Source organism: Petromyzon marinus, chromosome 34 (genome assembly GCF_048934315.1).
Source record: "Petromyzon marinus isolate PM22_M1 ecotype Great Lakes invasive population chromosome 34, UKy_Petmar_22M1.pri1.0, whole genome shotgun sequence".
NCBI lineage: Eukaryota > Metazoa > Chordata > Hyperoartia > Petromyzontiformes > Petromyzontidae > Petromyzon > Petromyzon marinus.
The window spans coordinates 721,878-735,334 of record NC_133700.1 but is presented as its reverse complement, the minus strand read 5'-3'; the positions used below and the strand labels follow the sequence as shown (position 1 = coordinate 735,334).

Here is a 13,457-nt window from a genome sequence, read left to right as displayed (position 1 = left end):
ACACAGACACTGAGAGACACAAACACTGAAAGAGACACAAACACTGAGAGACACAAACACCGAGAGACACAACACCGAGAGACACAAACACCGAGAGACACAAACACCGAGAGACACAACCACCGAGAGACACAAAAACAAAGACACAAACACTGAGACACAAACACTGAGAGAGACACAAACACCGAGAGACACAAAAACAGAGACACAAACACTTAGACACAAACACTGAGAGAGACACAAACACAGAGACACAGACACTGAGAGACACAAACACTGAGAGATACAAACACTGAGAGATACAAACACTGAGAGATACAAACACTGAGACACAAACACAGAGACACAGACACCAAGAGACACAAACAGAGACACAAATACTGAGAGAGACACAGACACTGAGAGACACAAAAACAGACAAACACTGAGACACAAACACCAAGAGAGACACAAACACTGAGAGACACAAACACTGAGACACAAACACTGACAGACACAAACACTGAGAAACACAAACACTGAGACACAAACACTGAGACACAAACAGAGACACAAACACTGAGAGATACAAACACTGAGAGACACAAACACTGAGACACAGACACTGAGAGACACAAACAGAGACACAAACACTGAGAGACACAGAAACAGACACAAACACTGAGACAAACACCGAGAGAGACACACACACTGAGAGACACAAACACTGAGACACAAACAGAGACACAAACACAGAGACACAAACACTGAGAGACACAAACACTGAGACACAAACACTGAGAGACAAACACTGAGACACAGACACTGAGAGACACAAACACTGAGAGAGACACAAACACTGAGACACAAACACTGAGACACAAACACTGAGACACAAACACTGAGACACAAACACCGAGAGAGACACAAACACTGAGAGACACAAACACTGAGCACAAACACCGAGAGAGATACAAACACCGAGAGACATACACACTGAGACATAGACACTGAGACATAGACACTGAGACACAGACACTGAGACACAAACACTGAAATAGACACGAACACTGAGAGACATACACACTGAGACACAAACACTGAGAGAGACACAAACACAGAGAGACACAAACAGACACAAACACTGAGAGAGACACAAACACAGAGACACACAAACACAGAGACACAAAACAGAGACACAAACACTGAGACACAAACACTGAGAGACACAAACACTGAGAGAGACACAAACAGAGACACAGAGAGACACAAACACAGAGACACAAACACCGAGAGACACAAACACAGAGAGACACAAACACAGAGACACAAACAGACACAAACACCGAGAGACAAAAACAGAGACACAAACACTGAGACACAAACACTGAGAGAGACACAAACACCGAGAGACACAAAAACAGAGACACAAACACAGAGACACACAAACACTGAGAGAGACACAAACACTGAGAGACACAAACACTGAGACACAAACACAGAGACACAAACACTGAGACACAGACACTGAGAGACACAAACACTGAGAGAGACACAAACACTGAGAGACACAAACACCGAGAGACACAACACCGAGAGACACAAACACCGAGAGACACAAACACCGAGAGACACAACCACCGAGAGACACAAAACAAAGACACAAACACTGAGACACAAACACTGAGAGAGACACAAACACCGAGAGACACAAAAACAGAGACACAAACACTTAGACACAAACACTGAGAGAGACACAAACACAGAGACACAGACACTGAGAGACACAAACACTGAGAGATACAAACACTGAGAGATACAAACACTGAGAGATACAAACACTGAGACACAAACACAGAGACACAGACACCAAGAGACACAAACAGAGACACAAATACTGAGAGAGACACAGACACTGAGAGACACAAAAACAGACAAACACTGAGACACAAACACCAAGAGAGACACAAACACTGAGAGACACAAACACTGAGACACAAACACTGACAGACACAAACACTGAGAAACACAAACACTGAGACACAAACACTGAGACACAAACAGAGACACAAACACTGAGAGATACAAACACTGAGAGACACAAACACTGAGACACAGACACTGAGAGACACAAACACTGAGAGACACAGAAACAGACACAAACACTGAGACAAACACCGAGAGAGACACACACACTGAGAGACACAAACACTGAGACACAAACACAGAGACACAAACACTGAGAGACACAAACACTGAGACACAAACACTGAGACACAAACACTGAGAGACAAACACTGAGACACAGACACTGAGAGACACAAACACTGAGAGAGACACAAACACTGAGACACAAACACTGAGACACAAACACTGAGACACAAACACTGAGACACAAACACCGAGAGAGACACAAACACTGAGAGACACAAACACTGAGACACAAACACCGAGAGAGATACAAACACTGAGAGACGTACACACTGAGACATAGACACTGAGACACAGACACTGAGACACAAACACTGAAATAGACACGAACACTGAGAGACATACACACTGAGACACAAACACTGAGAGAGACACAAACACAGAGAGACACAAACAGACACAAACACTGAGAGAGACACAAACACAGAGACACACAAACACAGAGACACAAAAACAGAGATACAAAAACAGACACAAACACTGAGACACAAACACTGAGAGACACAAACACTGAGAGACACAAACACTGAGACACAAACACTGTGAGAGAGACAAACACTGAGAGACACAAACACAGAGACACAAACACAGAGACACAAACACTGAGACACAACACAGAGACACAAACACTGAGAGACACAAACACAGAGACACAAACACTGAGACACAAACACTGAGACACAAACACAGAGACAGACAAACACCGAGAGACACAAACACCGAGAGACATACACACTGAGACACAAACACTGAGACACAAACACTGAGAGATACAAACACTGAGAGACATACACACTGAGACACAAACACTGAGAGAGACACAAACACAGAGACACACAAACACAGAGACACAAAAACAGAGACACAAACACTGAGACACAAACACTGAGAGACACAAACACTGAGAGACACAAACACTGAGACACAAACACTGAGAGAGAGACAAACACTGAGAGACACAAACACAGAGACACAAACACTGAGACACAACACAGAGACACAACACAGAGACACAAACACTGAGAGACACAAACACAGAGACACAAACACTGAGACACAAACACTGAGACAAACACAGAGACAGACAAACACCGAGAGACACAAACACCGAGAGACATACACACTGAGACACAAACACTGAGACACAAACACTGAGAGATACAAACACTGAGAGACATACACACTGAGACACAAACACTGAGAGAGACACAAACACAGAGAGACACAAACACAGAGAGACACAAACACTGAGAGAGACACAAACACAGAGAGACACAAACACAGAGACACAAACACAGAGACACAAAAACAGAGACACAAAGACAGAGACACAAACACTGAGAGACACAAACACTGAGAGACACACCCACAGAGAGACACAAACACTGAGAGACACACCCACAGAGAGACACAAACACTGAGACACAAACACTGAGACACAGACACTGAGACACAAACACAGAGAGACACAAACACTGAGAGATACAAACACTGAGACACAGACACTGAGAGACACACAAACAGAGACACAAACCCTGAGAGACACAAACCCTGAGAGACACAAACACTGAGAGACACAAACACAGAGACAAACACAGAGACACAGACACTGAGAGACACAAACACTGAGAGAGACACAAACACTGAGAGACACAAGCACAGAGACACAAACACAGAGACAGACACTGAGAGACACAAACACTGAGAGACACAAACACTGAGAGACACACAAACACTGAGACACAAACACTGAGAGACACAAACACTGAGAGAGACACAAACACTGAGACACAAACACAGAGACAGACACTGAGAGAGACACAAACACTGAGAGAGACACAAACACTGAGAGACACAAACACATAGAGACACAAACACTGAGAGACACAAACACCGAGAGACACAAACACCGAGAGACACAAACACTGAGAGAGACACAAACACCGAGAGACACAAACACTGAGACACAAACACAGAGAGACACAAACACCGAAAGACACACACACACCGAGAGACACACACACTGAGAGACACAAACACTGAGAGACACAAACACAGAGACACAAACACTGGGAGAGACACAAACACCGAGAGACACACACACTGAGAGACACACACACTGAGAGACACAAACACTGAGAGAGACACAAACACTGAGAGATACAAACACCGAGAGACACAAACACAGAGAGACACAAACACTGACAGACACAAACACAGAGACACAAACACTGAGAGAGACAGAGACACAAAGACTGAGAGAGATACAAACACTGAGAGAGACACAAACACAGACACAAACACTGACAGACACAATCACTGAGAGAGACACAAACACTGAGAGAGACACAAACACAGAGACACAAACACAGAGACACAAACACTGAGACACAAACACTGACAGACACAAACACTGACAGACACAAACACTGACAGACACAAACACAGAGAGAGACACAAACACTGACAGACACAAACACTGAGAGAGAGACAAACACTGACAGACACAAACTCTCCCCTCTGGGTGTCTCAGCAGAGTGCACACGCTGGCTTAGGTAAGAGGGTTCTGTTCAAAATACTTCAAAACGTGTTTTCATCTTTCAAAGTTTTAACTTAAAGCCTGTGACGGATAGCACGTAAGAGATGATGACAGATGGTGATGGTGATAAGTGATGGTGATCATGATGATTTCAGATCGTGATGATGATGATAAGAGATGGTGAAGCCAGCCACTGATGTGGAGCCGATGGCAGGGCTGCTGCCTCCCATCGATTCTGCAGGCGAGGGCTGTCAGCGGGCGCCGTTGCTGCTCCGGTTCAGTTCTTGCGCGCGATGGCAACAGCAGCAGAAGCGATGCAGTGCAGGGGCTCGATGCCAATGTCGAGCTCTGCTGCTGCTGCTGGCCACGACGAGAGGCAGACCGCGGTGGGTCACCGTGCGGTCCAGAGTTCGCGCTGGCCTGGCCTGCGTCGACAGTTTTCCATTCGTGGTAGTGGACGTGCGCATCGGCCTGCTGATGCCCTGATGCGGTTGACGGTTCCACCGGTGTCCTGGAGGAGGAATGTCAAAGCCAGGAGGCGCGGTGATGTTCGGGTCTCGAATGAGGAGGTGGTTATTCTGGACATCCGCGCGATTCCACTCTTGTCCGTCAGCGTTCTTGGAGCAAGGCTCTGTGTACACCAACACGAGTAAGGTTTGGGCTAGATTCTGGGAGGGCAACGGAGCGATCGCAGGAGGAGCCGACGGCGATCCACGTGGCGAGGCCTCGGCCCGCGGACAGCCCGTCGCTGGCAAGGAAACTCCCTCGCAGTCTGCACAATTTACATTCTGACACCTCCTTTGCCAGTAACAAGATATAGTAATAGGTTTTCACCCTTTTAGCTGGCGCAAAAACTGACACCTTTATACAGGGGATCATGTTTGCAATAACCACAACACAAGCAGTCAAAAATGCAAACAAAAAGAGACAACTCTGATAATGATATGCACTGTCCTTGAATTTGATTGGTCCACAATCAAATTCAAAAGCCGTCTCGGGTGTGGACCAATCAAATTCAAGGACAGTGCCAATATTATCAGAGTTGTCTCTTTTTGTTTGCATTTTTGACTGCTTGTGTTGTGGTTATTGCAAACATGATGCCTTGAATAAAGGTGTCAGTTTTTGTGCCAGTTAAAAGTGTAAAACCTATTTCTATATCGTGTTACTGGCAAAGGAGGTCTCATAATGTAAATGCTCACCCCGAGCACCTCAATAACTCTGATAGTGCGCTGTTTTTGAGTTGTACGCCTTTTGGCGTCTTCTGGTCCAACACCAATGGAGACTAAAGGGCTCTTAAGAAAAGCCGTCTCGGGTGTGGACCAATCAAATTCAAGGACAGTGCCAATATCATTATCAGAGTTGTCTTTTTTGTTTGCATTTTGACTGCTTGTGTTGTGGTTATTGCAAACATGATGCCTTGAATAAAGGTGTCAGTTTTTAGTGCCAGTTAAAAGGGTAAAAACCTATTACTATAGTCTGCAGAATGTTCGACGGAACAGCGAGCCAGGGGACTGGTGTCCGGTTCAGAACTCCGGCGACGGTGCGCACCGCATCACAGTTGTGTGTGTGGAGCGCCGTGACTCTGCCGCTGGGCGGATCAGCGATGTGGGTGGCAGTGAGAAGCACGTCGGCGTCCTTGGGGGCACTGCACCGTGACGGCACGGCGGATTGATCCGCGGGTCGCATCGCTGACCACGCCGTGGTCGCTGGGCTCACCGCTCCGTCGCTAACCCGTGCGTCTGTGCGTCCTCGTGCCCACGCGTGTTCTCGTGTGCCTGCGGGGAGTGGCGGCGCACTGGTTTGCGCCAAGCACTACAAATCCAGCGAGCCCGAGTTCCACACCCACTCACGACCCAATAACGGCGAACATCCGAACCGGGCCTGGGCCTCCCCTAGGGTGAACTCGGCCCTAAATGAGTACCCGGTGCGGTGTGGCCGGGCGTGACGCTGGCCACCCACCCACCCACCCCTCCCTCACGTGCCGCGCCGGCCTTCGTAGGCGCCGCTCGCCAACAGCACTTGCAACCAACAACCCAGCTAAGTCCACGCGTGGGGGTTCTTTGTGCGCTGTGCGCGTCCCTGCAGGCGTGGAGGACGAGATGGCGCTGGCGCTGGAGCTGAGCCGGCGCGAGCAGCAGCAGCAGCAGGGGGGGGGCGAAGGGGGGCCCCAGGCGATCGCGGGGGACGGGGCCCCCCAGGCTCGCCGCACGGAGCGCACGCAGAGCTGCCCCTCCGAGTACTTCTACGTGTCGGACAGCGACGAGGACGACGAGGAGATGCAGCTCGCCATGGCCTACAGCCTGTCCGAGCAGGAGGCGCGGCGCACGGGTGAGGCGGCGGCGGCGATGTTTTTTACGCACAGCGCCATGTACTCGTTTCAGGCCGAGTAGACCCAGCGGAGGCCCAGGACCGATTTAGATAGCCGTCGCCGGTGTTGCTGACCGCGAGCGGGAGTCGAACTCGGTGTCGCCGGGTTCGTAGCGCAAGAACTCGAACCGCTACCACTAGCGTGCAGCAGGGATAAAGGTCGCCTGTATGGCCGTAGCAGACTACTGTTGGGGGCGTGCTGTTAGCGAGTAGCAGCAGCTGTGAAGGCCGCCACGGGACACGACACTCTCACGCCTTCTCACTCTGCGCGCACTCCTCCACTCGCGCTCTCAAGGCAACGTTACGAAACCATCCACGCCACGTGATCTTGACGCGAGTCTGGCCATCTTGGTTGGGAAATCATTCCGCCGTACCCCAGGGGGGCTCGCTCCAGCCACTGGCCGTGCAGAACGCGCGCATACACACAGACACACACACGCACACTCACACACACACAGACACACACACACACACAGACACACAGACACACACGCACACACACGCACACAGACACACACACACGCACACACACACGCACACACACACACGCACGCACACACACACGCACACACACACACGCACACACGCACACACACGCACACACACGCACACACACACGCACACACACACGCACTGACACGCACACACACACACACGCACACACACGCGCACACACACGCGCACACACACACGCACGCACGCACGCACACACACACACGCTCACACACACGCACGCACACACACACACGCTCACACACCCACGCACACGCACACACGCTCACACACACGCACGCACACACACACGCACGCACACGCGCGCTCACACGCACGCACACGCGCGCTCACACGCACGCACACGCGCGCTCACACGCACGCACACACGCACAAGCTCACAAGCTCACACACACACACACGAGTATTTGACTGCATCACAATGGGCGCGCGTGCGTTTTTAAATCTCACGTTTGAGTCACAGCCCGCTCCGCCATCGTGCCAAGAGTTGTTGAACGAAGCTGCCGAGTACAGGGGAGAAGCGTTCCCGCACTCTGGCCTTGACGCTGAGCCCTGGCCGCGTGTCGCCCCGCAGGAGTGGTGTGAGCCTGGGCGAGCGTGGACGCCTCCTCGTCTCCTGCTCCTCCTCCTCCTCTGCGTCGCCTCCTCCTCCTCCTCCTCGTATTTATTCTCGACCCCACAAGCGCGCGCAACCCCAGGACCCCTCGCCAACCCCCCTGCCCCCACTAGTGGATGGTGCACCCCCGCGACCCCGCTGACCCCCGCGACCCCGCTGACCCCTGCTCGCCCCCCTCCCCCCCCTCCACTCTGCGGCGTGGCCCCAGGTTCGCACCGTTGCCAGATGTGGAGAGCGAGATCCCCGCGAGTAACGCCGCCACTTTTTGCGCGATGTTCCCGGCTTCGGATCCGCAAGCGGCTTGTTGGGTCGGTCCACGTGGCGACCTCGCTGAGCAGGAGACAGCCGCCGGGCGCGAGGCCTCGTTCGCACTTTGTGATTCGCACTTCCCGGACCTCGCCCTGAACATGCCTGGCGCAGTTTCGAGTGAAACGTCCGTCGATCTAAGCACTAAATTTGGATGTGGTCTCTAACCCACCGGGTGAGCAAGTTGGTGAGCGAGTGGGTGAGTGAGTGAGTGAGCGGGTGGGTGAGTGAGTGAGTGAATGGGTGAGTGGGCGAGTAAGCTAGCTAGTGGATGAGTGAGTGGGTGAGTGAGTTAATGAGTGAGCGAGTGGGTGAGTGAGCGAGTAGGTGGGTGGGTGGGTGGGTGAGCGAACGAGTGGATGAATGAGTGAGCGAGCGAGTAGGTGAGTGAGTGAGCGGATGAGCGAGTGGGTGAGCGAGTGGGTGAGCGAGCAGGTGAGTGAGTGAGCAAGTGGGTGAGTAAGCAGGTGAGCGAGCAAGTGGGTTTGTGAGCAGGTGAGCTAGCGAGTAGGTGAGTGAGTAGGTGAGCGAGCGAGTGGGTGAGTGAGCAGGCGAGCGAGTGGGTGAATGAGCGGATGAGTGGATGAGTAAGCGAGCAAGTGGATGAGTGAGTGGGTGAATGAGTAAGCGAGCAAGTGGGTGAGCGAGTGGGCGAGCGAGCGGGTGAGCGAGCGAGTGGGTGAGCGAGCGAGTGGGTGAGCGAGCGGGTAAGTGAGCGAGCGAGTGGATGAGTGAGTGGGTGAATGAGTGAGTGGGTGAATTATTGAGCGAGCGAGTGGAAGAGAGATTGAGTGGGTGAGCGGGCGAGTGGGCGAGCGGGTGAGTGAGTGGGTGAGCAAGCGGGTGAGCGAGCGGGTGGGCGAGCGAGTGGGCGAGCGAGTGGGCGAGCAAGCAGGTAAGTGAGCGAGCGAGTGGGTGAGTCAGTGGGTGGATGAGTGAGCGGGTGAATGAGCGGGTGAATGAGTGAGTGGGTGAATGATTGAGCGAGCGAGTGGGAGAGAGATTGAGCGGGCGAGCGAGTGTTTGGTTGAGTGGACGAGCGAGCTGCAACGGCAACGATCGACGGGCTCTTCGCCAAACGCCCGCGCACCCACGTGACTATTAAATTTGTTTGGCCGCGTCGGGCGGCGGGCGGGGGTTCTTGCATGACACAAACATTCTCGCGATCATCATTACGCGTGAACCCGAAATAAATCGATGACGAATCGCGACAGCGGGGCCGCGCCAAGCTGCCGGGCCCGCGACTACAACCGCGGCCGGTAGCTTCCTTCCCGCGGCCCCATTGCCCTCGATTCGTCTCACGCGGGGGAGCGGGGGGGGGGGGAGGTCAATGGGCGTCACGGTCCGCGCGAAAAACAATTGAACTGCAGCACGGTGGAATTTATGTTGCATGTAGAGAGGTCCCGAGGCGTTTGACAACGGGAGAAAAAAAAACAAACAAAACTGGAGCTATTTATCTCTGAAGTTAAACGACACTCGACACTCTCACCCCCGCCCCCCCCCCCCTGCCTGAGTTATTGTACGCATTTTCTAATTTGACATTTCTCAAACGTTTAGTTGCGTAGCCTGCGAGACCACGCTCGCAGTGTGTCTCCGACCCTCGTGCCTGGCTTGGGTCAACCCTTTGGCCTGGGGCCGTGCAGGCACGAGAGGGTAGTGTTGGGGGCAGGGGCTGGGGATTTCCTCGCCTCTGCCGTGTGGCGACTCCGGGTCCCGCGCCTTGCCTGGCCGTGACCCGCGCTGTCGGTGGCCGAGCCGGGTGGCGGCAGGAATCCATTTGTACCGAGGCCTGGTTGCCGGCGTTGCCGGAGAGACCGCGGTCACGGCCCGATCGTCGATCTCGTGCCCGACCGAAGAACCGCTCGGGTTCGGGGAGACGCTGCGGGAGCCTCGGCGGCGATGACCCCTGGGGCGCTTCACGGTCTAAGCGGTGCCCCCCACCCCGACCCACCCCGTGGTGCCCGTGGTTCACTTGGCGCCGCCGCTGAGGACGCGGCTCCTTATAGCTCGGCCTCCTCCATCGACGCGGTTGGGGGGGGGTGGGGGGTCACTGCGTCCGCACGCGAAGTCGCCCCGCGGGGAGAGGGCGGCCGTAGCCGGGAAGAAGCAAAGCCATCGCGAGCCAGGGTCCAGTGCCCCCCCCCCACCCAGCGGGCAGGATTCCCAAAACTCCACGCCTTGGGAATCCACCCCCCACCCCTCACCTGCAACGCTGCTGCGTCTATCCGCGTAGATCAATCGACTCCTGCCCATTCGAAACTAAAAACTATCCCAGAGTTTTTGTACTGTACCAGGTAAGGACCCACTGAGCTGTTTCTCAGAACCGACCTGGCCGCTCAACGAAGTGGCTCATCACGTGGAAACGTACAGCAACCAAACACTCCAAACGCGTGATGTTGATTCTGGAGACAAGTCCACGTGATCACGGGGAGAGAGAGAGAGAGACACCGCAAACCCCAAATATACAGCAGCAGCAGGTGTCAAGATCAGGATCGAACCCACGACCTCCTGCACACCGGGCGAGGTAGTCAACATCTCCTAGCCACCGTGGCGCCCCACAAATCAACTCGTTCCACGCTGCTGCACGCGTCTGATCATTTGACGCTTTTCTGTGTCGTGTGGCACACACGGAATCGGCTCCGTTTTCGCGGCGCTCGTCGCTGAGCGCATCGCGTGGGTCCTGCTGAACAATCATCGGCTGCGTGCATGCAGCGGGGAGCGAGTTCATTCGTTGGTAAACGTGGAAAGACGGAGTGTGGTCGTGGTGGTGGGTCTTGAGGATTGGAGTTTAGGAAACCGTGGCGTGGGGATAACCTCTCGTCTGCTAACCGCTGGGCGTATCTTACCCCCAACCACCACATTCCTTCCCCCATTTCCCCACGAGCCCTCCGTGAATCCAGCTCAGCGATGAGCACCGAGCCGCCCTGGATCCTGCTCGCAAACCCCCCCCCCCCCCCGGAGCGGAGCACCCCAGCCCACGGAGCCGGAGTTCGAACCCCCCTCCCCCTCGATTGATCTCCTTCGGTGGCGGAACTCGCGCAGAGAGCTGAGCGCGTCGAGGCGGTGACCTGTTGCCGTCGCCAGAGCCCCTGCTCCCAACGCTAACCCTTCAACCCCAACTCGAGCCGTGATCCCACCGTCAACACTTACCCCGAGTCTGATCTGCTCCACACCCCTAAAGCAAATCAACAATCTGGTCCTAACCCTACCTGTCCCCGAGTGCTAACTCTGACCATATAACTAATCCCACCCACCCCATGGCACCGACCTCAACAGGCACTCCAGCCAGAGTCCGAAGCCCCCCACGGTGACCACCACAGCTACCATCGTCACCGCCATCATCGTCACCACCACCACCATCGTTATGATTATTATTGTAATTGTTAAGGATTTACTGTGTTTTAAGTATGCGAAGCTTCTTTAAGGCTGCTATATTGTAATGAGAATTGCAACTGAAATTTAAAATACGAAATGTACTCGAGAGTATCTGAGAGGGGTCGCGTCCCTGGCGTTGTTGTGTGCGGGAGTGGGCTGGGCACCCACACCACGTGCCACGTGCCCACCTGCTGGCACCACCCACACCACGTGCCCACCTGCTGCCACCATCCACACCACGTGCCCATTTACTGGCCCTACCCACACCACGTGCCCACCTGCTGGCACAATCCACACCACGTGCCCACCTACTGGCACCACCCACACCACGTGCCCACCTGCTGCCACCACCCACACCACGTGCCCACCTACTGGCACCACCCACACCACGTGCCCACCTACTGGCACCACCCACACCACGCGCCCACCTGCTGGCACCACCCACACCACGTGCCCACCTGCTGCCAGCACTCACACCACGTGCCCACTTGCTGGCACCACCCACACCACGTGCCCACTTGCTGGCACCACTCACACCACGTGTCCACTTACTGGCACCACCCACACCACGTGCCCACCTGTTGCCACCACTCACACCACGTGCCCACCTGCTGCCACCACCCACACCACGTGCCACGTGCCCACCGGCTGGCACCACCCACACCACGTGCCCACCTGCTGGCACCACCCACACCACGTGCCCACCTGTTGCCACCACCCACACCACGTGCCCACCTGCTGGCACCACCCCCGACGGCTCCTACGCTGCCACGCACCCCCCACCACACAGGGGACACGGCAGTGCACGTGGGCTGCAGCAGAGCACGAGCAGGAGAGAAGCGTCGACATTGCAACTTCGACCACTGGGCTTGTGCGGCGTCTGGGTGTGAGTGTGGGGGGGGTACAGCTGGTGGTGTGCATCTTCCAGCCATCAGTCATCTCAGTCCGTCAACCCGTGGCACCCGAGTCTGCCCCGTGACCTCCTGGTCAGCGAGCCTCACGTCAGCGAGCCTCACGTAACCTCAAAGTGCACCTGGCCTGGCACAGGCGCCGGAGTGATGTCACCTCCACTTCGTGGTGAATGGCGAGAGTGTTGTTGTTGTGGAGAGCGGTGATACACGGTTAGCGCACTTACACCATGAATCCAGCGACCCGAGTTCAATTCCCGCCCACGGCCACCAGCACCGGTGACGATTATCTGAACCCGTCCTGGGCCTCCCCTAGGTCGACTCGGCCGAGTGTGGTGCTGACCACCCGCCCTCTCGTGTGCCCTGCCGGCCATCGTAGGTGCTCGCTAACGGCACTTGCCACAAGAGTCTGTCCAGGCTATGTGGGAGGGGGCATATTTGCTGTTTTGGTGTGCGAGTGGGCTGGTGTACAGCCCTAATGGTGGGGGAATTGCTAAAGGAAAATGGAAGGGTGCTGTGATCGAATCCAAAAACACCTGTAAGAGGACCCATCACCTCTCCAAAGATACCCTGCGTAGCCTTCAAAAGACTGCCAGGGTAAAGTGCTGTTCGCTAGCGCCTATGAAGGGCAGCACAGGACACG

At 54.3% G+C, this 13,457-nt stretch overlaps 1 protein-coding gene across 2 annotated transcripts in view; it reads left to right on the top strand.

Moving 5' to 3' along the window:
• LOC116948557 (dnaJ homolog subfamily B member 6-B-like) overlaps positions 1-12,017 on the top strand; it is a 70,899-nt gene extending 58,882 nt beyond the window's left edge. For both annotated transcript variants that reach the window (XM_032965323.2, XM_032965322.2), the window contains exons 9-10: positions 6,815-7,057; positions 8,184-12,017. In XM_032965323.2, coding sequence (XP_032821214.1) covers positions 6,815-7,057; positions 8,184-8,194 — 254 coding nt within the window. In that variant the 3' untranslated portion in view covers positions 8,195-12,017. The remainder of the gene's footprint in view (positions 1-6,814; positions 7,058-8,183) is intronic.
• Positions 12,018-13,457: the final 1,440 nt, after the last annotated feature.